This window comes from Oryctolagus cuniculus, chromosome 1 (genome assembly GCF_051225735.1).
Source record: "Oryctolagus cuniculus isolate XC-2025 breed Fujian yellow rabbit chromosome 1, ASM5122573v1, whole genome shotgun sequence".
Classification (NCBI taxonomy): Eukaryota; Metazoa; Chordata; class Mammalia; order Lagomorpha; family Leporidae; genus Oryctolagus; species Oryctolagus cuniculus.
Genome location: NC_142867.1, coordinates 92,083,709 through 92,106,455, shown reverse-complemented (window position 1 = coordinate 92,106,455; position 22,747 = coordinate 92,083,709). Strand labels below are relative to the sequence as shown.

The window sequence follows — 22,747 nt, the reverse complement described above, 5'->3', positions numbered from 1 at the left end:
TTTCCTTTCCTGAGAAGAAATACATTTTGAGTTTAACCCTGCACTTATTCCATCTGTACTTTGCTTGTTTTGTTCTTTGACATGGTGTCAAATTTTTAAGTTCAAATACTAGGACCATTCATGGAAATTTTTGAACCTAAAGTCATAACAGCATGCAGAGTCTAAAAGATGTTTTTTGAGAGTGCAACTATACTCATAAACATCCTCTTTTTTTAAACAAAATAAATAGCCATTCATGTAGTTGACAGGAGAAAAGATAAAAGTCAATAAAAAGAGAATTATTTATTAAAAAGGTCTAATGTTACAAGAACAGTACACAGAACATCTGACTGTGCCTTCCACATGGTATATACCATTATATATATAATATATATATACAGATTGTATACAATATATTTAACAGTTTGACATGGAGTCCACAGTACCTTCATTTGGATATGCAAAACATTTGCATTCATGAAATTTCTAATTTTAAGAAGTGCCGTTTTCTTCATAGTTCAATTGTGACTTTACAAAAATACAGTCTCTTTAATGAGTTAAGACTGTGTGGTTATTTTCCCATTCAAGAAAATTCTCAGTACTGTAGATGAAAAATAATGTACCTTGATAACAGATGCTGTTCTGCTTTTGACAAAGTAACAAATATGTAATACATAAATACAGAAACATTGAAAACCTGTTTTCTTAAATAGGTTTATGATGCAAAATACACATTCTGTGCATGTTGAGTAAAAACATCCCATATCTCAGATTCCTGTAAGAATACAACACCAGACTTTCTGTACGTGAATATTCTGTCAGATGTACCATCCATCAGCTAGTTGGAAATCCTGGTTAATTTGGATTTGTCATTGACAAATTAATGTTATACTTTATTGAGCCTTATAACAGTGCTAGTAATAAAGTCCTTCACTGAATCTTGTGGAAAATGATAAAATGGCTTGATTCATGAAATTTATAAAAATTATTTCCCATTTTTCATATTACTTATGTATATTTAGATGGACAATTTATTCTTGTAAGTTATACTGTGCTTGGGAGAAGTCCTGTTTTACCAGATAAATTATTAGTATATTATTACTTTTGAAGTCCATCCTCTCCCATTCAAAATAAGGTGTTCAAGAAAGGACACTTGATCATTATTATTCATAGGCATAGATAGTAAAATACTACCATATATAGTATTTACTATATTAATATTGACTAAAATAGTCTCTTAAATCACTTCTTGCTTGTTTTGAGGTGTTTTGAAAACAATTTGCCCCCCAAAAGAATGAATAATCAACATAATTAGTTATACTGTGGCTCTGAGGCTAACATTTTAGGATATTCAGAACAGAAACTCCAATCTCTCCTCTGATTACACAAGGTATAACCTCTAGAACCAGAAATTTGAACTCAATATTTTGTCTGCCATTAAAGATGCAATTAGAGTTAGAAGCTTGTTTTGCATAACTGAACATAAATTGCTTTGTGTTCTTATATTAACATTACCTATAAAACTGAAACTTTTCCAGGTTCTTTTCTGGCATATGAAGATGCAAGAACTATCTTTTCAAGCATCTTCAAGCTCAGATACATTCTCATGTTGGCTAGAATTTCTATAATGATATCATCAAGGAGAGTGATTTCACTGTGCTTTCCAGCCACAATCAAGGACCACTTAAATGTGGTACCTCAATGTGGGCAATGTGGACCACCTCTCAAATCACTGACTTATAGAGTACATGGTTGGGTGGACTTGCTGAGCCTCTGTATTGATGCTATGTCCTCACAGCTAAATTTTTTAAATTAATTTATCTAATATCTCTTTATTTTAGGAGTTGGTGAGATTTCATAAGTGGCATATAATGCAGGGAACAGTTTTCAAAAAATACAAAATTAGTTTTTATGCTTGAACCATTTTAATCCATAGACTATATGTATGCGTAATTATTTGCCCAACAAAATTTCATATACTTAAAATGATTTCCAATTAGAAGGAAACCTTGGACTGAATTCAACATCTGTTTTGGCAGTCGGTGGAGAAATGAAAAAGTTCTGTCCCATAATCATTGCATTTTTAAATTAGCACCCATGGCAGCATGTCAGTATCTATAGTTTTAGTGATTTTTGTAACTTGAAACTATTTTGTTTTTAAAAATAAACATTTACTGTATTTTCTGCTAGATAACATAGTCGTTGATGAAAAGCAATTGCACTTAAATTCATTTGGACTCAATTTCTATTTACTTTCCACTGATATAAATGGTTTATTCCCTGCCCTAATAACTTGCTCTAGGGGTGCATATAGAATAGCATACTGACAAATCTTACTATTTTGCTATTCAGTCACACAATATTTTTGAGAAAACTTTGTGTACTTATCCTATAATGAACCATATAACTGAAGTTTTTTTTCATATCTCCTGCAGATATGGCAGTCGGAATAATCAGCTGTAGGGAAAATGAAAAACATTAGACTCAGAGTCTTAAGAAAGCTTTTCATTCTCAGTTTTGTATTTGTTTTTGAAACATCTGCTAGGGACCACTTACTTAATAAATGGATGGTACACACTCAGAATCATTAGATATAAAATGAAATTCCAACATATTAAAAAAGTAAAGAATACATTTGACAGAAATTGCCTTTACTTACAAAAATTCATTACATACAATCTGCATATTTTTTTACTGGACCTAGAACTGTCCTCTCAATTTACAAAAAAACCAAAGAGAAACCTGATGGATAAGTAATAGTTCCAAGTCTCCTCTAAGTGCACCACATGTAGTCCCAAGTGTTTAAAGCTCATCTCAGGATCCTGGGTCTCCATCTACACTATACTCTATTCACTGCTGTTATCAAGCTAAAGCAAAGAAAAGTGAATTAACTCAGCAGGTTTCACCATGAGGTTGAAGGAATCATCAATGCCAAGAGCAGTGTTACCGAAGATGATGTGGAGAGAGTGTGGAGAGTTGACTGAGCACTTGTGATTTTCCCACCTGTAATAAAAAGGAGAAAAATCAAGTGGAAAAAATATTTTGATTTTGTTTGGACTGGGCAGATGTTCTTTCTAATATGTAAGACAAAGGAAAGCAACATTGGTCATATTTCTGATGAGGCAGTTCTTCATACATACAAAATAATACACTGTGGTTGCCCAAGTTATATGGAGGATAGAAGGATACATGGAATACTGTGTCTAAAAGCCTATGCTGTGTCTAACAAATACATCTAACTAGGAGATTCAATGTAAACTTTTGCACTAATAGAAAACCTTTCAAATTCTAGATATGAAAAATAAAATAATTTTTATTCTGCTTAGTTCAGAAATGGAGTTTCTTAGAATTCAACACTTCCATACAAAAATGATCATCATGCAGAGATTCTAGCTATTGCCACTGATTAGTGGTGGACCCCTAGCTCCTCAAGCAACAACCCTAGATTAGCTAGCAAGGAATTTTTGTTCCCTGGGTAGACAGGGACAACATCCTGATTCATCATGAAGAAGTTACAGAGGACAGACATTCCTCCCTCAAGGTCCCATAAAGATTAAGGGATGGAAATCTGAGGCGAGTAGTGATGTGGGATAGGAAGTGAGTCAGTGAGGGACAAGGAGCACCCAAGGACTGCCAGCACCCAAGCCATGTGTACTACCCAAATTCTAACACCTTCCATGCCAATTCACCATGCCTGAAAACTTGGCATGTGAAGCCGAATCTTACTTTCCAACAGGCAATGGATGATGCCAGTTTCTTAGAGATAAACCATGCATGCTGAAGCCTCACCTTTGAATTTTCAGTCAGGCCCTGCCCTGAGCCCCACCCCTTATCCTGTAAAAAGGACAACTCCAGCCCAGGAATTCTCTGTCCTGAGGTGTTGTGCACTCACATATGAGTGAGCATTATCCCTTTGTCTTTCAATAAATCCCACTTAGAAGCTCCTTCACAACCTGAAGTCCTAATTTAATCACACCAGTCGATTTTTTTTTCAATTTAATTATATTATTTTATTTGATTTTTTATGGACCCTTGATTCATTGTCTTGGTTGTAGAGGCTTCAAGTCTAGATTCTCATGACTAATTTGGCAAAGGAATAGAATACGTTATCATTTTACTGACACCAGGAGAACATCTTTTTCTTGAGAGCAAAATATGTGTACAGTTAATATACTAGAACTGTTGTTGGATTAAGCTGACTGATCCAAGCTAATCAGCTTGAAATAGTTTGCATAGGTCCTTACAGTCACAAACTATGGCTTTTTGGTACTAAGCGGAGGAGTTGTCCTTCAAGGTAGAAGACTTCTGAAGCACGTGATAATGGTTGATGTGCTCTACTGAGATCATTATTGACATTGTCTTACTTGTTCCGCACAGCAGTTATATAAGATTAGTACTATTATTTATCTGTGTTGCAGCTGAAGGAACCTGGTATTAGAAAGATTGTAGAACTGGGCTAGGGATTGGTAGAAGTAGGTGGTCTTATCCATTGTCTCACTTAAAAGAATACTTAGCCTTAGTTAAAACCACCACCACCACTACCACTATCACCGCTACCACCACCAGAACAACGAAATCAACCACCCAGTGTTTGCTATCATTTTCTTTCCATTTATCCCATGTGGCTTGATTGAGTGTATTACCATATGGGGTTGATTTCCATTACAGAGATAGTCTAAATTTATTTTCTAGATGTTTACGTAAAAATCAAAGAAATATTTCTTGCATAAACCACACATACACATGCAAAAAATCAGCAAATCTTCTTTCCTTTGAAAGTTTTTATAGCCAATGCACTAATAAAACCTATTATCAAGTTATACAAAATGAGGTTATTGTGAATGATATGCTCACATGTGAGCTGTAAGAAGGGCAAATGACAAAGCCTTACTTGAGTGGAGTATATGCTTAATAAATAAACAATATAAATTCTAAGTATTTGAGAGTGTTAAATCAATGTACATTACACTTTTATGAAAACATCTCACTTTAAGGATGCTAAGTAGGGCCTATATTTCAAATTCTAAATAGAATTTACAAAGCTAAAATATATTATTTTGATTATAAAAAGGAAAATAAAACATAAAGTACAACATTGGACAAAGATCTAGCCCTAGCTGTAAAATTAACTAGCTGTTTCTCTTGGGCAAGTAATTCAATTTCTAAGGTGCTTGGTTTCTGGAATATGGTAAGAATGAAAGAAATCATTGCTCATGTTCTATGGGTTTAATGTAGACAAAACTGTGAGATTTCACTTTTAAAACCTCAAGAAATTGGTTGTGCTGGCCAAAGCATTATTAATTATAACATAAAAGTTGATGTTGACTTTTTTATAGAAGTTATAAGTTAATCAAATATAAATGGGAAAATCCAAGTGTTTGTATTTACAGATTCTGATTGTGTTAGAATCGAAAGAAAACTTAGAGAGTCAGAGAATAATAAAATTCCTAACTCAAAAATTCCTAGAGGGATCGAGTAATATATGGAAACCATGTTGTATAATGCCAAGAATATTGATATTTTTTATTCTGCTTTATTATTCTCTATAATATATTCATTTTCTCTGTCATTTGAAATAAAATTTGAGATACAATACACCCTTTTCCCTAAATGCCTTTATCTATAGTTACTAAAAAAAATTTCAAATAGCAGTTATTAAAAACCAGGAATTAATGTTGATATAACATTTTCTAATCTACAAGGATTATTCACACTTTTTAATCATTCCAATAATGTCTTTTATCTCATATTTTTGGAGGAATTTATAATTTAGCAAGTATCATATCAAAATAGTTTTTTTCTAAAAGTTCAGCCTAACTATATTCTTTTCTACATTATATTTGCTTTCCATCTCACTTTGTGGCATAAAGAAAATCACAAGCAGTATTTCTGGCCAGTTGATAAGTGTGTTAAATAAGATAGTGCCACATTTATAGTCTTGCAACATATCATTGGCAATTTCCCTCTAGGTTGATCATTCTGCTCAAGAATGAAGGGTCAACAAAAAAATTAATAATTGCCATTAATTAAATGCACAAGAAATGTTTTATACAATGTTTTGATGAAAATTGCCCAATACTTTAATTAGGTATTTGTGTATATACCTAACTCCTTTGCTTCCTTTTGTGACTACCCTGAAGAATGGTTTCTTTCTTCCAAATTCGTAAAAATTGCTCTTTGTATGATCAGTTTTCCCTTGCTGGTATAATAATCATGCTATTGGTGAAGGCATAGGGCCTGAAAGACAAGCATTCTGCTTGAAACCTTATTCTGCCACTTAATAATAGCTTGATCTTAGTCAAGTTACATAAATTTTCTTTGTAAAACAAGAAGAAAGGTACCTACTTCATATGACTGTTACCAACATTAAGGAAGGTATTATACAGAAAGCACTTTTAGACATACAGGACATGAAGTAAGGGCTAGTAAAAGCTAGCAATTATTAATACCAATTGCAATTATATTTATATTCTATAAAATTATAATTTAGTCAGAAATCAATGAAAATGATCAAATTGTAATTGTCAAAGCACTTCCTTCAAAGGCCCTACTTTCTTACAATAAAGACAATCCAGGTAGAAAAGAAGTAGGTATGTCAAAGTAGTGCAGTATCAGTTTAAAGGAATATCCCCAAAGCCAAAATAGAGGCCAGCATAGGCAAGGAAATTGCACAAATAAGGTCATTGTAAACAAAACATCGACTCCTTTCTAGGTTTGTGGAAGGTCTGCAATTTTGAGATTGCCATGATTCATATTAATCAGAGGATGGTATGGACAATAGAAGACAAGCCCCTCCAGATCTCAGAAATGGCAGTTTTGATATTGCATGTGGTCATCAAATGAAAGAGCTTACCTGAATACGATGGCACCCTGATTTGAGAACTGTTGGTTCCATCCCCACCTTCACTGTATGCTCGAACTTCGATAATATAGACTCCAGCATCAGGGAGTGGTACTACTGCTTGCGGTTTCTGGGTTTCAATAACTTGACTGTTGGTGTGACCCTCTTGCCTATAAAAAACCTAAGAGTAATAGCAAAGGTTTAAACATTTTTTTGTTCAATTAGAGTTTAACTGTTTATTGACTAGCTGCTGTGTATCATATTCTGAGCTAAGCACAAAGATCTCACTGCTTAGATAAGAGAACAAATGTAATGAGTGTTATGAACTGTCATGGAAGTGTTTATAAGGGGTCATGACATAGAGAAGACAGAGTTTAATTCTATCTGTGGGTTTAGACTAAGCTTTCCAAGGGAGGTGCTACCTGAGCTAAGCATTTGCAGATGAATGGAGTTCACCCTTCAGAAAAGTGGAGGAAACAGATTATGCAAAGAGAGAAGAGAATATTTTAAAAAATACATCTAAGAAATTAGAAACCATGACATTAGGGTATGAATTGTAAAGAATGCATATGCAAATATAAGAAATGAGTCTAGAGAAGGCCATGAAGGGGAAGATCGTGACAAGTCTTTTGCTTGCTTCTTGAAATGAATGGTATCATAAAGGAGTTTTGAAAACTCTTCAAATCATTTCAAAGGAGTGAAAAGAAAATTTGTTAAACATCTCAAAAAGAAATTCTTAATATAGGAAATGATTGAATAGTAAAAATTTATTAATTTTTTATTTCTACTTTTGCAGTGGTTTACATTTTGTTGAACAGGCATTTAGATACTTTGGGTAGCAAAGATAAGTCTTTGTGACATCTGGCTGGGTTACTACAACTGAATATATATTCATGACAAATCTCCAGAAATATAAATCAGAACATAGGAGTATCCTATGTTTACAGAGCAGGAAACTAGGGTCACAGAGATTAGTGGTTTAGATAAGATCAAGTGGGTAGTTAGGGAAATTCCATTAGAAGGTTAACATTTTGATGGCCATATATATATATATGTATATACACACATATGTATGTGGATCTATATATCTATATATCTATATCTATATCTATATATGTGTGTATGAGGTAGTAGCCATTGAGATGTGTTCAAATATATTTTTATTCAGTATCACTGTGTTTGTACTTTTTTGTAATTATTGGTATTAAGATTATTTTGCATAATGGAAAGAGCAATGACTTTCCAGTCTTGCAGATCTGGATTCAAAACAATTTCCTACAAAACAGCACAACAACAGCAAAACCTATCTCCTATACCTTCCTGGCTGGGCAAATTACTAACCTTTCCAAACCTCAATTCACTCCACTATTGGGTGGAGATAATAACATCTATTTCATTGTTTTGTTAGGAGGATGAAATGAAAGGATGCATGTAAAATACCTGTCACAGAACCTGGTGCATGATAAGCTTAATCAGAGGAAGCTATTTGTTCTGTTGTCATCATTGTTCAATTGTCAGCGAGGCAGTGTTTAAATTGCATCATAAAAGATGAACTGGCTTACAAAGCAAAAGAAAAATTTCTAAATTTTTTATTATAGCAAATATATATTTTTTTGACAGGCAGAGTGGACAGTGAGAGAGAGAGAGAGAGAGAGAGAGAGAAAGGTCTTCCTTTGCCATTTGTTCACCCTCCAATGGCCGCTGCGGCCGGCGCATCACGCTGATCTGAAGCCAGGAGCCAGGTGCTTCCTCCTGGTCTCCCATGCGGGTGCAGGGCCCAGACACTTGGGCCATCCTCCACTGCACTCCCCGACCCACAGCAAAGAGCTGGCCTGGAAGAGGAGCAACCGGGGGACAGAATCCGGCGCCCGACCAGGACTAGAACCCGGTGTGCTGGCACTGCAGGCGGAGGATTAGCCTATTGAGCCACGGTGCTGGCCAGCAAATGTGTTTTAAGCTTGAACCAACTTATGTACAAGATCAGAAAAGCAATATTTTCGTGTATTGAAACTTTCCTGGATTTGATCCTCCCCCTCTGTAATGTGGTAATTTATGCTCCCTCCATATCACTTTCTTTATATTTCACCTATAGAGGGAAGTGACCTCTCTATAAATGTCATGTATAATCAATATAGTGACTCAGATTCTTTTTGGGAAGGTCCCTATAGCCTCAGTGCCAACACAACATGATAAGTTTTACTGAATATTTATTGGGTATGATGTTGTATAGGCCAGGTAGTACTATAGACTGGAGATTCAACAGAGAAGATTACATGAGTCCTGTCCTTATGGCACCGATAGCCTGATACTGGAGGCAGACAAGCAATGAAATGAAATGTGGTAGGTACCACAAGGGGAAACAGATTTTGATGCCACAGCAAAGCATGGGATGAGGACTTAGTCAAGATCTGGGGAATTGGGACCACTTCCTGGAGGGTCTGTAGCAGGAGGACGTCTTCCTTGAAGATGTATTTTGGCTTAGAAATGACAAATTTATCCAAATTTATGCTTCTGATTTTAATGGTGGCACTGTAATGAATTAAAATTCTGATCATCCACACAAGATAATTATAAAGCAAATTTATGAGAATGAGAAAGTATGTAAATTGGTGGGGATTGGCAGGGGAGTGACTATTGTAGAGGACACTGTTATTATGGTTCAATAAATTACAATTCTTATGACAAAGAAAAATGCAGTCAGCAATGCGTATCTAATGTTGCTGTAAAATCCAGAGTTGAAGAAAAAATTGTGGATCAGTCAAAACTTAGGAACAAAAGGTAAAAGCAAAAAAAAAAAGTTAGTTAATGGTAGCAAAAGCAGTTTGAAATTAAATGTGGCTTTTACTAATACATCCAAGGAGATGTAGTGCTATGTGTGAATAAATAGGTATACTAAGTGACAGGATATATTAAATTAATGTTTACTTTAGGTGTGTTAGAGAATATTTTACTTTATTTAAATATTTAAAATATTTAAATATTTTAAAATCCAGATTTAGAAAAGATGAATAAAAAATATGATAAAACTAAGGAGACATGTCAAAAATAGCTATGGACAGTGAGGAGGCCAGGGATTTCTGTGATACCATGGACACTTACAGATTAACAGTTGTAAAGACAGGCATCTCTATGCATAAAATAGATTGCCTAATGTAACATCAAGACTATTCTCAAATTCCATTTAAAAACTCAAAATCAAAGCGTTATTCAAAGAGATGATCCTGAAGGAAAAATTCTTGGGATAATGTAATTCTCAAAGGCATGATCTGGGAGGGGATATTCTATGTCTAACAGCAACAGAATCTTGAGATAAATGTGCTAAAATATAACAGGATTAATTTACTTATTATAAACTCAAGTGCTCCCGAGAAGGATGAATCCTACTAAATAAAGTCACGTCGTATTCCTCAGTGGAGCAGTGTGCGTATGGCTGATGGGGACATCTGCTCTTTATAAAGGAAGGTGAGGTAGGTGAAGCCCCTGTGACAGCAGGCTGGGGGCAGTGGGATCCAGCAAGGCAACCAGAAGCGAGATGAGTAGAAATTGGGAAGCACAAGTATGATTGAGAAGCCATTAGCTGTAGGGCCTTTAGGAAAAGGACATATGAGAAACTTCAGTTGTTTGTATGTAAGGTATTTCCGTCTTCATATATATGGTTGACATTCTGGGTCTTTTCTGTTTCAATTTTTTTTTAAAAATTATAAATAATTTCAAGCATAATCTAGAGTAGGCAGCATAATGAACCTTTTAGGTGCACCCTCACCCAACTTAAGCCACCAGTGAAGAGCCTTATTAATTTGTGGAAACACAGGGAGGAGGCTGAGTCTCTTGTTGGAGTGAAAATAAGGTGAATGAAAAGGTATAAAATACAGGAAGCCAGGGGGAGTAAAGTGGCTGTTGACCAAAAGCTCTGTGAGAAACTGGAAAGATATAGGGGTGGGTTTCAAAATTCTACAGGGGATGAATTACACCGCCATGCCCAGTACACATATATCTCAGGGAGGTCTGCAAGGCCCTAACTAGTGTTTCAGGTGCATAAGCAGTGAAATCTTCTGCCTACATTGGTACATAATAGGATTACAAGAAAATTTTAAGCCCAGTTTTCCCCCACTCCCCTCAGCTCCACAAAAAAGAAAGTAGAGATGAGTGGGAGAGACGTATCACATAGAACTGTAATGACATCTAGGAAAGGATGGTTTGTAGAGGTAGATGAGCAAAACTGTTTTTCTTGGTTCACAGCTTGAGGTCCTTTTCCTGAACTGTTTCTGAGGACTTGAGTCTTTTCTGAGCACATAGAAGTTTCTCTTGGTGGGAAAGGGGACATGTGTGCAAGTAAAAACAGCTCCTGATTTTATCCCTAGTCTCATATTTTCCCTTCCACTCAGCAATAAGTATATAGGAAGTATATAAGGAGGGGATGAAAGGTTGTTTTACATTTTAATCTTGAATAAAAATCTTTTATGGTGTAAAGAAAAAACAACCACCATTCTCAAGTTCATTAAGAATTGTAGTTGAATACATTGTAGTTCACAATTTGATTACTGAAATTTCTTAACAATTCCAATTATGGTTAGATTTATAATGTGTGTCAAAATTATTAAGGACTTTCAATATGGACCGATATTAGGAGAGTTATAATAATAAAATTTCTTCAGGGCATTTACTAATACTTTCTTGAGAAAAATAAGTCAAATTAGGAAAATTTTATTTAAAGTTTTTGTTCCACTTTCCCAGTCATTTATAAATAATATATTAAAATATGCAGTTGACTCAGAATTGGGAAATGTAAATAAAAATAAAATAAAGTGGCACATGCTAATTAATTTAAGGAAGTCATAAATATGCTAAATAAATTATCAAATTGATTTAACTACCTCTCAAATGGAACGTTATTTGGAGTGTGAATAGTTTGTGCTAATGTAACAAGGCTTTTCTAAAGCCTTTCCCAACATTTTCCTGTTCTTTCATGTTTCTCTTCCTCTTACTTGTTAATAGGGGCTGTAATATCTGAAGTTATTGCTGTTAAATCTGGGCATCTTAAACAAAATTCCAAGAAGTCCAAGATCTCTTAGGCAGTCTGGGGAACCGAGCAATGAGCTGTATCACCACTAGGTAATGTTTAATTGAAGTGACTCAATTTTAATGTCTGATGCACTATATAGGGCTCAGTTCCACCCTTTTCCACTACATTCTTGGTTATTTTTCAGGATCTTTTGCTGGCACCTCAATGTCTTAAATAAGGTCTATGCTTCTATTGTTTGTACGTGTTTTCAAAATTCAGACATTGCCAGTGTCTTAAGAGGGGAGGACTTTTAACTGGTAATTAGGTCATGAAGGCTCCTCTCCTCAGGGCTGGGATTAAGACCCTTACTGAAGAGTTTTCATGCAGGGTTTGGCCTTTTTGCCTTTTCACCTCCTGCACATGAAGACATAGCCATCTCCTGCAGAGAATCCAAAACCTGCTGCTGCCTTGATCCTGGATTTCTCAAACTCCAGGACTGTGAGAAAGTCTGTTTTTCTTCTCTGTAAATGACCCAGTCTCAGGTACTTTGTTACAGCTGCACAGACTATGACCCGTGCTTTCTCAGAAAACAGGTTGTTCAGGGCCAGCTCTGTGGTGTCACAGGGAAAGCTGGTGCCTTCGACACAGGCACCTCCTTTGGGCACTTGTTCATGTCTTGGCTGCTCTACTTCTGCCCCAGCTCTCTGCTAATGGTCTGGGAGAAGAAGAGAAAGATGATCCAAGGGTTTGGCCCCTTGCTACCCATGTGGGAGACCTGGATGAAGCTCCTGGCTCAGTCCTGGCTGATGTGGCCATCTGAGGAATGAAACAGTAGATGGAAGATCTCTGTCTACCTCTCTCTCTGTAACTCTTTCAAGTAAATAAATAAATCTTTTTTTTTTAAAGTATTGGTCAAATGTCAAATTCTAATGATCATCTTATTATGTCCTTTTGTGGTTTGCTTTGAATGCCTTATATCCTGTATAAGAGTTTAGATAGTAACTTAACTATAAAAGGAAGAGTTTAGTGGATTACTTATGGGTAGAGTATATGTGCTAATTGCATGTTTCCCCATACTTATCATCTTCCAGTTATTTTCACAATGTGACAATCTTCTATATGAAGACTTCTCTGAATTTATCAACCTTAAACTGCACTTAATGCAAAAGTTAAAATACAAAAGTCCCTGTATTTTTCACCACAGCCTTTGACTCCAAGTTCTGAACCTTAAACCTACATAGCACATATGTTTCTAGTGATCCCTTAACTGTACATGTAAGAGAATTGGCAAAGACAAAGATTGAAAATAAAGTAACCCCTATTTCTTATATTCCAATTACTGTCATCAGTAGGAAGTCTCCTATCTCAAATTTTCCAAGAATCTCAGGAGGTGAATTTAATTTTAGTAGGTTAGTCCAACTTCAGATTACCTCATGGAAAGATAAATTATTCGTGCTGTGTGCTCCTACTTTTGTTAATCTTTTGAGACAACCGTAAACTACTGTGCTTAAGAAAGATGGCTACACTTTTGGCGTGGTGGTAGGTCTCAGGGACACATCAGGAATCAAGGATAATGTTGTTTCTGAGTGCCATGGCCAGTTCTGTCTGCCTGAGTTTCTGTGTACCTCCCTGGGGATGATAACAGCTCCTTAACTACAGTGTGGCGATCCCTGCCTGCTGTTCTCCTCAGTCATGCTCAGAGGAGGGGACTCCAGCCTTATGTTCCCTGGCTTCCATCTCTTTATATTCTCATTGCATTCCTATCTCTGTGCCTGGGTCAAGAGAACCTTTCATCCCTTGCCCTGTGAAAACTGGATCTTTCCTTGAGAATCCAGACTCTGTGTTCATCCTAGGTTCCCTTTCCCTGATGGGATCCTTCCCGTCAGAGTCCTCTCACTTAAGATTATCCTGTATATCAAAGGTTCTAGTAATATTTAGTTGAAAAAGAGAAGGAGTTGAGGTCTCACTCCATTTGTTATCAGAATACTCCCTTTTATTTTTTAGGATGTATTTATTTAGTGAAAGAGTGAAAGAGAGAGAGGGAACAACAGAAAAAGAGAGAGATCTTCCATCTGCTGGTTCACTCCCCAGATGACCACAATGTCCAGGGCTTGGCAGCAGCCAGAACTTTCAGTTGGGTCTCCCACATGAGTGGCAGGGCCCAAGGACTTGGGCTGTCCTCTACTTTTGTTCCCAAGCCATTAGCAGAGAGCTGGGTCGGAAGCGGAACAGCCAGGACATGAATCTGTGCCTTTAGGGATGTTGGCAATGCAGGCAGCAGGGTTACCTCCTATGTCACAATGTAGGCCCCAGAAGACTCTTGTGGATTAGTTGTACCTTCTCAGGCATATAAGGACGTGTAACCATTTCAAAAAAATAAAAGCAAAAAAATACTCTGGCATCATGTATTTACTTGTCATTAATATATACAACTAAGATGGGAAAAGCGATTGTTCTCCTGGTGAGAAGATATTCCAGGGTGACACGCTATTTCCACTAAAAGAGCACCAGCAGGCAACTTTTAAAGATTAGTTTCTTTTGCTATTATGTTTTAAAATTTCATCTACCCAGGGACTCTAGTCTAATAACAATAAGAAACACATAGTATATATATATATTTTTAATGAGCTCCTTCTGTATGGAAAACATTTTACACAAATTATCTAATTCAATCCTTAAAACAATGCTATATGATAGATATTATTACTGCTATTTCACCATTTTGAAGTTAAGAAAATGAAACCCAGAACAGATAAACAATTTACTCAGTTATACAACTAGGATTTGAACTAAAGTCTGCCTGACTCAGATGCCAGTGATCTTTCATCACCGCAATACAACACGTTTAAAGCCATGTTGGAAAAATACATATTTGATAATATACATATCTGAATGCAGAAGATGTGTCTAACTGGGTCAAAATGAATTAATTTATTCAATAATGCAAGCAACATTGAGGGCAAAGAGATAAGTAAGATAGGGTCCTTGCATTCAAGGAGCTCAGTTTGGCACAGGAGACAGTCACATATAAAGTGTTAGAGTAATGACAGAGATAGAAGGCTCAACTGTGTACAAAGAGTAGGCGATGTAACTGGAGAACCCCACATCCAACCTGAAGTTGGTATTTCTCTGTTCTTACTTGGAGACTGCCTGAAATCACGCAATTCTTCCAATTGGCCATATGTTTTTATGTGTGTCTTTCTTGCACTCTATTTTGCCTCTCCAGTTTGAGAGAAGGCTTGCCATCGTCCTGATGATTTCGGACTGCTTCTTGAATGGTCTATTGATACCTCTAATCATTGAAGAGTAAATTTGCCTTAGATGAAAAGTTGTGTGGGCATGGTCTTTTGGGGCAGAATATGGCAAGGGGAGAACTAAAGGAAAAGGCACAGAAAATCACTCACTGGCTCTCCCCCAAAAGAGCAAATTTAAAATCCCAAGGATTAGGGAGAGATTTGAGTGTATGTGCCTGGGTTAAAGTGTGAGGGTGTCTGAGCTCCATACTAGTTACAGTAAGAATTCTATAGTTTCTGTCTGAAAATATTTATGTAAATTAATTACCTTAAAATACATTCCACTTATAGCATCTTCAGTTTTTAGCTTCAGAATTTTAGCACTTTATACACAAAATATTGTGTTACCATCTTTGACAGTTGAAAATTCACCCCAATGATGCTTTTCTGTCTAAATATTATCACTGAGATATTTGAAAAAATTCTGCTATAAATATAAATCACATTCAACTAATAATTCCATACAAAGTTTATGAAAATAAATAGAATCTGATATGATGGAATAAAATTTGAAATTAAGCCAATTCAATACATAGCCCATATGTATTTAAGATCGCAGACAAAGTTGTTTTCCCAAAAGCAGTATAAATGTTTTCATATTTCCCGATCTCTTGTCGTATAGCAGCATGGCTGTATGTGAGATGTGTTTGTCTTTCTCACGGACCCTATCCTGTCTAGGGTTCTGGCCTTAGCAGTGCTTTTCTTCTTCTGCCTCTTTGTCAGTAGAAAATCTTCCTATTCAGGCTAAGTCATCCAGTTTTTGCCATCTGCCATCTGTGTGCTGGGAGAATATGCCAGCATTTTCTGCCTGGCATCATGCTTCACGGAGCCATCTTCACACCATATTCAGCTTGTTGATGCTTTGCCTACCCTTTCCTTTCCTATGCCTTGCAGTTGAAATCAGTGTTGATTGCCTTGGCTTCTCTACCTGTAGGGAGGCACTCTCTCTGAAATCTAGGTAGAAAATGATTGAGATAAAATAGAAGACTTTTTATATACATTATGGATTATCTAATATCATAATAAAAAAGTTGGAGATGTGTATCTATGCAGGAGAGTGAAGAGACACTAACCTTGTAACCCAAGACTTCAGATTCATTGGCTAATGATCTGACAGGTTCCCAGCCCAGAGAAACCTGAGAGCCTTGCTGCTCCCACCTGAGGTTGCTAGGTGCTTGACTGGGGGCTGCAAAATAAAGAGTGAAAATGAACTGACAAGGATTCTTAAATGCATTTCTTCATTTAAACTCTTGTGAGGATTTCAATCTTTTCCTGAGTCTAGCAGTTGGCTGGCACCACAGGCTTCTATCCAGCTGGAGTCAGATAAGGAGGGTTTTGCTCCAGGAGTGTCATTTTAATAGCTACTCTACTGAGCTTTTGAACTCGAATCCTTTTATCTCCCTTCTGTGTCAAAATCGCTTAGCCTTGTTTCACAGGAAGATAACCTTTATCTACTGTGAATGCAAAATTTTCTGAGCTAGTTTTGGGATTCAGATCGAAGCAGTGAAGCAAGACTAGGAATCAAACTCCCCTTTGACTCTGCTTATTATGTACCTCACATGGCTTTCAGAAACCATTAAAAGATGTTTCCCTTTGTCTGAAACAAACAAAAAGCCCAGATCACTTACGGGATTTCTTGGTGGTTGCACTCACTTCACTGCTGGGTGGCCCGTATCCAGCTCCATTGTAAGCCCTCACTGTGAAGTGATACAGTGTGTTTCCTTCTAGTCCTGTCAGGATGACGAATGACTCATTCCCCCTGGTTTTGACGGTTTCTGCTGCATCTTCTTGTTCCATGTCTTTCCAGTAACCAACCTGTCAACAAATTATCACATGACAGATTAATTTTAAAATTCCCCTTGTACTTATGACTGCATGAACTTTTTCTCTCTTGCTGGTGCCGGGGTCCAGAGCTGGGAAGAAATTACCCACTGTATCACATAATTAACAGGTGAGACATAGTTAATTAACAGGGCTCAAAATTGCAGTCCTCACCACTGCCTGCTTTCAGTCTGTGTGAACTTCAGGTACTGAGGGAGACAACAAAAGGTGGCACTCAGAAGGAGCATCCTGCTATAAGGAAGAATCATTCAAAGAAATTGAACAAGTGCTTTCTTTCTCACTGGCTATCAGAACTATTTATTATTCAAAAGCATGAAAGTTTGAATGAATCATCTGAGAAAAGGGCAGGAGCAATCTTTCTTCTTGGGCTTCACACAAAGTTTAATGGAGAAGAAGACAGACTGAAAGCTTGAGAGGTTTAAACGTAGTGGATGGCTTCTTGGCTTTTTGGCTAAGATCAAGTGTAAATGTAACGGAGTAACATGGGTACCACACAGGAGGGAGGCAAACAAGCAGCAACTTTGTTTTTGTAAGATTTATTTTATTTATTTGTAAGACAGAATGACAGAAAGAGGAAGAGACAGAGACAGAGACAGACACGAGAGAGAGAGAGATCTACCTTCTGTTGTTTCATTCCCTAAAGGGCTGCTAGGACTGGGACAGGTTGAAGCCAGGAGCCTGGAGCTCCATCCAGGTCCTGGTGGTGAACATGAAAGAGTGATGAATACCTTTTTTCCCCTACTTCATTGTTGCACCCATTTCGTCTTCCTTCAAGTGCTTTGCCCATTGTGGAGGCTCAAAAGACAATTACCACTTTTTTCAGATTCTCTTTCAACGAAGGTTGCTGCTCTACATGGTATGTACTGCAAAGCTTGTTTGGAACTTGGAGATGTTGTGCAGCTTGTCTAGGATTACAGTTTCCAGTGGTGATCACAGGAAGCCATCACTGGCTCTGATCTCCAGAATGAAGACTGGGATTACCACGATGTGTTAAGGGTGGCTGAAGGCCAGGGGAACAAGAAAGAGGGAGAAGGAAGCCATTGCAAATTGCAGCTGCAGCTTTTTGAAATGAACACTGCAACTGTTAGTCCTATTTTCTTCTTTGGCTTGTTTTGCATTATTTATCTCACCTCTTTCCTTTTTGTGATATTCTATATAGAATATGTTACAGGTAAGTAACTTTATAATGTAGTTCATGACAGGAAGAGTAAACTTTTATTTTGAGAGAGACATATTGATGGATTGGGCTTTCTCTGGCTCTCTCTTGTGGAGAGGGTGATTGCATTTTCAACTGTAAAAAAGATATTTGCATGATGGTAGTGTGGAACACGGATGTTAATAATTGCTGCTTTCTGGGAGTTGTTGAATAGGGAAGAGGATGCATATGGATACTGAATAACCGCGGGGCTACACAATACGTTAGTGTTCAACATCCATTTTGCAATCATTGAGTGTGCCAATTTATAATGAAGAAGATGGAGAGTTAAAATTCACATTTCTGATATTCTTTGCAGTTAGGGTTTTGGATGTTACTTAGGTTCAATCAGTCACATGCAGTTACATGAGATTTAATAGAAGTGTGATGAAGGCTGAACCTTTGCCACTTGAGCTTTTCTGCTGGTGCGCACAGAAATGGAGTCATTATATTTTTCCCTTTTCCTCTTTTGCAGCAGCGTTAATACACATCTCACTGCTTAGCCACTAGCTAGACAGGAATCAGGAAGGGCGACAGGCAGCTATTTTGCGGGTGCAATTCAGAGAAGGATTGGTGGGATTCTAGGTGGTGATGACTTCCTGAAAATGGCACCATCCTAACCATGGCTTTCTAACCTTGACAGGGCTGTGTGTTTCTGGAGCTGCTGGTCTCACGCTGTTATAACACATCAGCCTCTTCCTTTGGTCCTATAGTTTCACTTTGACAGTCATTCTAGAAAAAACACCCAGTAGTCTGTTAATTTAACTCTCTCAATGCTTTCATAAGCCATTTAATACCTGTCATAAAACACTCCTTGACTCAACTAGGGAGAACAATCCAATTCTTCACAACTGAATTCTGCCTGCTACATGTGCACGGACCAATAATTTATGTATTTTAAACAATTAATACAGTGATCATCCCTATCTCCCCACTGAATCCAATGAGCGAACAGCTGATTTAATGAACTTCAGAAACCTGTTTTTTAAAGCTGGAATCTTCTGTCTTTTCTCTCCTGCTGGCCACATTATTTCCAATTCCAAGAAGTAACTTATCTTCCCTGGTCTCTGAGCATATTTTTAACTGAAAAAAAAAAAAAACCTCAGCTATTTTCAAGCTAAAAATTGGCTGAGAAGTTGTTGGATGAACAAACGTGTAGCTTTCCTTTCCTGTGGTGTATCTGATTTCCTGTTGAGTTTCAATTTTCCTTAACCAGTTACATTATCTTAAATACAATTAAGCATATATTTCAAGGGAGCAGAGTGTGATTAAGTTAAACAAAGTTAAGATTTTGATACAAATATAGGTTTCAATACAAATTCTGAACTTCTTAATATTGAATGCTTAATGTTCTCATTAATCGCCATAAAATTAAACATCCCAAATGAATGACAAAATGCTTCATGAGTAACCAATTGTGAGGAAAAAACAGCAAGTTCTCTCTGCACCAGCTGAAACAGAGGATTAACTTTACCTTGGGAGAAATATTTATTCATTATTTCTTTCATATAAAATATTTTTCAAAGCTTTCTTCACTTATTTATTTAAAGGCAGAGTGACAGAGAGGGAGATAGAGATCTTCCATTTGCTGATTCTCTCTTCAAAGGGCCACAACAGCCTGGACTGAGCCACGCTGAAGCCCAGAGCCTGAAACTCCATCCTGGTCTCCCATGTAGGTGGCAGGGGCCCCAGCACTTGAGCCATCATCCAGGGCCTTCCCAGGCCCTTTCACAGGAGGATGGAGCAGGAGTGGAGCAGCCAGCACCAAACCAGCACTCTGATGTGCAATGGCACCATTGCAAGCAGCAGCTGAACACACTATGCCACGACTGCAGCCCCAGAAAACATTTTTGAAAAATACAGAATGGAAGTGTTGCTAATTCACAGTGAAAGAATGATTATTTAACTGTGTGTGTGTGTGCATGTGTGAACAGAAAAACAACAAAAAAATAAAATTTAACACCATGCTTCTTTTTAATGATTCTTTAACTGAACTGAAGTTATACAGTATCCACAAAACACACACCTTCTAAAGTTGAAGCTTTCTCTTCATTTGGTTTCTTTATTCAGATAGATTTCATCAACTCATCAACTCCAAATTCTCTAAGTGAAATCATTAGAATAAAGTCAAAGCATTAACATATAAATAAATATTTAAAGTTGTATGCCAAGACAATATTTTATTTCCCTCAATGTAGTTTTCTTTTTTGTGTATATGTTCCTACATTTTACATATATTTAATATATTTATGATAATATTGAACCTATAGTTTTATGTCCCATGTTCATTCTCTGACATTATACATATAAATGCTTTCCCATTTAAAAAATAACATTCTATCATAGCCCTAAGTGTTCTATGGGGCTTCTTCAAAAAGTTCATGGAAAGTGAAATTAAAAGTTTACTTTGGTGCAAAAATTGATATCCATGCATATTTCTATATTATTTAACTATTATCCTGTTGTGAAATTTTTTGTTAGATTTTGACTTTTGCCCATTAAATGAAAATGTTGCCATGAATATCTTCATGTGTATTATTTTCCACATATCAAGTAAATCTCCAAAATAGATTCCAGAAAGGGGGTTATTTTTATTCATTTTGAATAAAAATGGCACACTGGTTTTTAAAGAATTTATACTAATTTTTAACTTTATATATATATCTAAGACATCGATCATAGTGTTGCAAGCTCTAGGAAGATCCTGGGTTGGAAGCCAGAAGGTCTGTAATGGTATCTTTTAATATTTCTAAGCTGCATGTAATGGGACAAATTACTTAACCGGTGAATCTCTGTGTCCTTGTTTATAAAGTGGGCAATATAGTGCTTACTTTGGTTTTGGAGTCATTTTCAGAGTACTCCTCTTTGTTACTTGACTATTTGAACTGTTCTGTTTCTCTTTAAAAAAAATTGAGGTTGGCGCTGTGGCACAACAGGTTAAGCTACTGCTTAGGTCACCTGTATCTTAGGTTGGAGTGCCTGGTTCAAGTCCTGGCTACTCTGGTTTTTTTTTTTTTTTTTTTTTTTTTTTTCAGCTTCTTGCTAATATGCATCCTAGAAAGGAGCAGATGATGGCACTCTCAGGAGACGAGACTTCTGGCTTTAGCCTGGTTCAGTCTCAGCTATTGTGGGCATGTGGTGAGTGAACCAGTGCATGGAAGATCTCTCTCTCTCCATATATATATATGGATATATAGAAAATATATATTATATATAAAATATATATGTATACATATATATTTTACTTCTCAAATATTAAAATTAAAAATTTTGATTAATTCCAAATGGCTCATAACAGCAACGTCTTAACATGCTTTGAATTTTTAAACTTTATTAATTGATTAGCCATTCACAAATATTTTTGAATGTGTGTTAATTTATCAAACCTGCACTTGAAGCAAACTGAGCATAAACGATGAGTCAAAATAGATGTAGCCCCTGCCCTTTTAGAGCCTACAGTCTGCATAGTGTACTAGCCATTGAATGAAAGACCACATAAACAAGTGTAAAATTGTGGTTTTGAGAAAAACCATACAGAAAGCTACATACAGATAGAGATCTACCATTGGAAACAGGACTCGGAAGGGAGAGGCTGCACAGGAAAATGTTCATCAAGGCAGACAGTTGAGAGGAAGGCTGAGAGACGAGGAGGAGCTGAGCATGCAGCGGGAAGGATGGCAGAGGGCTGTGTGCGGTCTGGAGAGCAGTGTGTTCAGAAGCTCGCCTTGGTTGCTTCTCTACAGAAATCATGCCTCCCTTAGTGACTCTTCCAATTTTATTCTGAGCTTTCCTATAATCATTATTTCTTATAATGATCACTACATGAGCATTTTCTCAGTTATCTGTTTAATGATTTTTTTAATAATGGCACACGTAGGGACTCAATAATTTGTCTTGGTGAATAAATGATTGCGATATGAAGAATATATTGGAAAGGGGCCAGAGTAGAGACAGGAAGAACAGTTAGGAAACACTGCTGGGATCTAAATAAGAAATGGGGACAGCTTAACCTGGGGTGATGGTGGTGAACAGGAAATTGCCTCTGAAGTCAAGAATTATTTACAGGATAAAATCAGGAGACATGATAGCAAGGATTAGTTATAGGGTTGACAAAGAGCAAGTTGCTAAGATTTTAATATTTCCTGAAAACCATGGAATTTCTCTTTTAAAATAAGATTTATTTATTTATTTATGTGAAAAGCAGTGACAGAGAGAGAGAGAAAGACACCTCTGCTTATTACTCTTTAAATGGCACCAACAGCTGGATCAGGCCAGACCAAATCCAGGAGTGAGGAACTGCAACTTCTTGGACCAACAGCCACTTCTTTGCTGAGCATATTAGCAGGGAGCTGGATAGTAAGTAGAGCAGCTAGGACTTGAACAGTGCTTGACATGGGATCCTTGTGGCGCAAGTTGCAACTTAACCTGCTGTAGCACAATGCCAGCCCCTTCTCTAACTGAAGATAGTGATTTCATTAGTAGCTTTGGTTTTGGATTTTTGTTCACTTAAATTTTGTTTCTTTTTGTTTTTGCTTTTGCTCTATACATTCTGTCATTCTGCCTTCTTTGCAGGTACCTAATATGTATAGACCGAA

At 36.7% G+C, this 22,747-nt stretch overlaps 1 protein-coding gene across 1 annotated transcript in view; it reads right to left on the bottom strand.

The window, feature by feature from the left end:
• Nucleotides 1-298: 298 nt before the first annotated feature.
• Nucleotides 299-22,747, bottom strand: part of CNTN5 (contactin 5) — a 1,376,886-nt gene continuing 1,354,437 nt past the window's right edge. The window contains exons 22-25 of the mRNA XM_051820359.3: nucleotides 16,744-16,930; nucleotides 16,189-16,301; nucleotides 6,833-7,001; nucleotides 299-2,982 (exon numbers count right to left, since the gene is read on the bottom strand). Coding sequence (XP_051676319.2) covers nucleotides 2,882-2,982; nucleotides 6,833-7,001; nucleotides 16,189-16,301; nucleotides 16,744-16,930 — 570 coding nt within the window. The 3' untranslated portion in view covers nucleotides 299-2,881. The remainder of the gene's footprint in view (nucleotides 2,983-6,832; nucleotides 7,002-16,188; nucleotides 16,302-16,743; nucleotides 16,931-22,747) is intronic.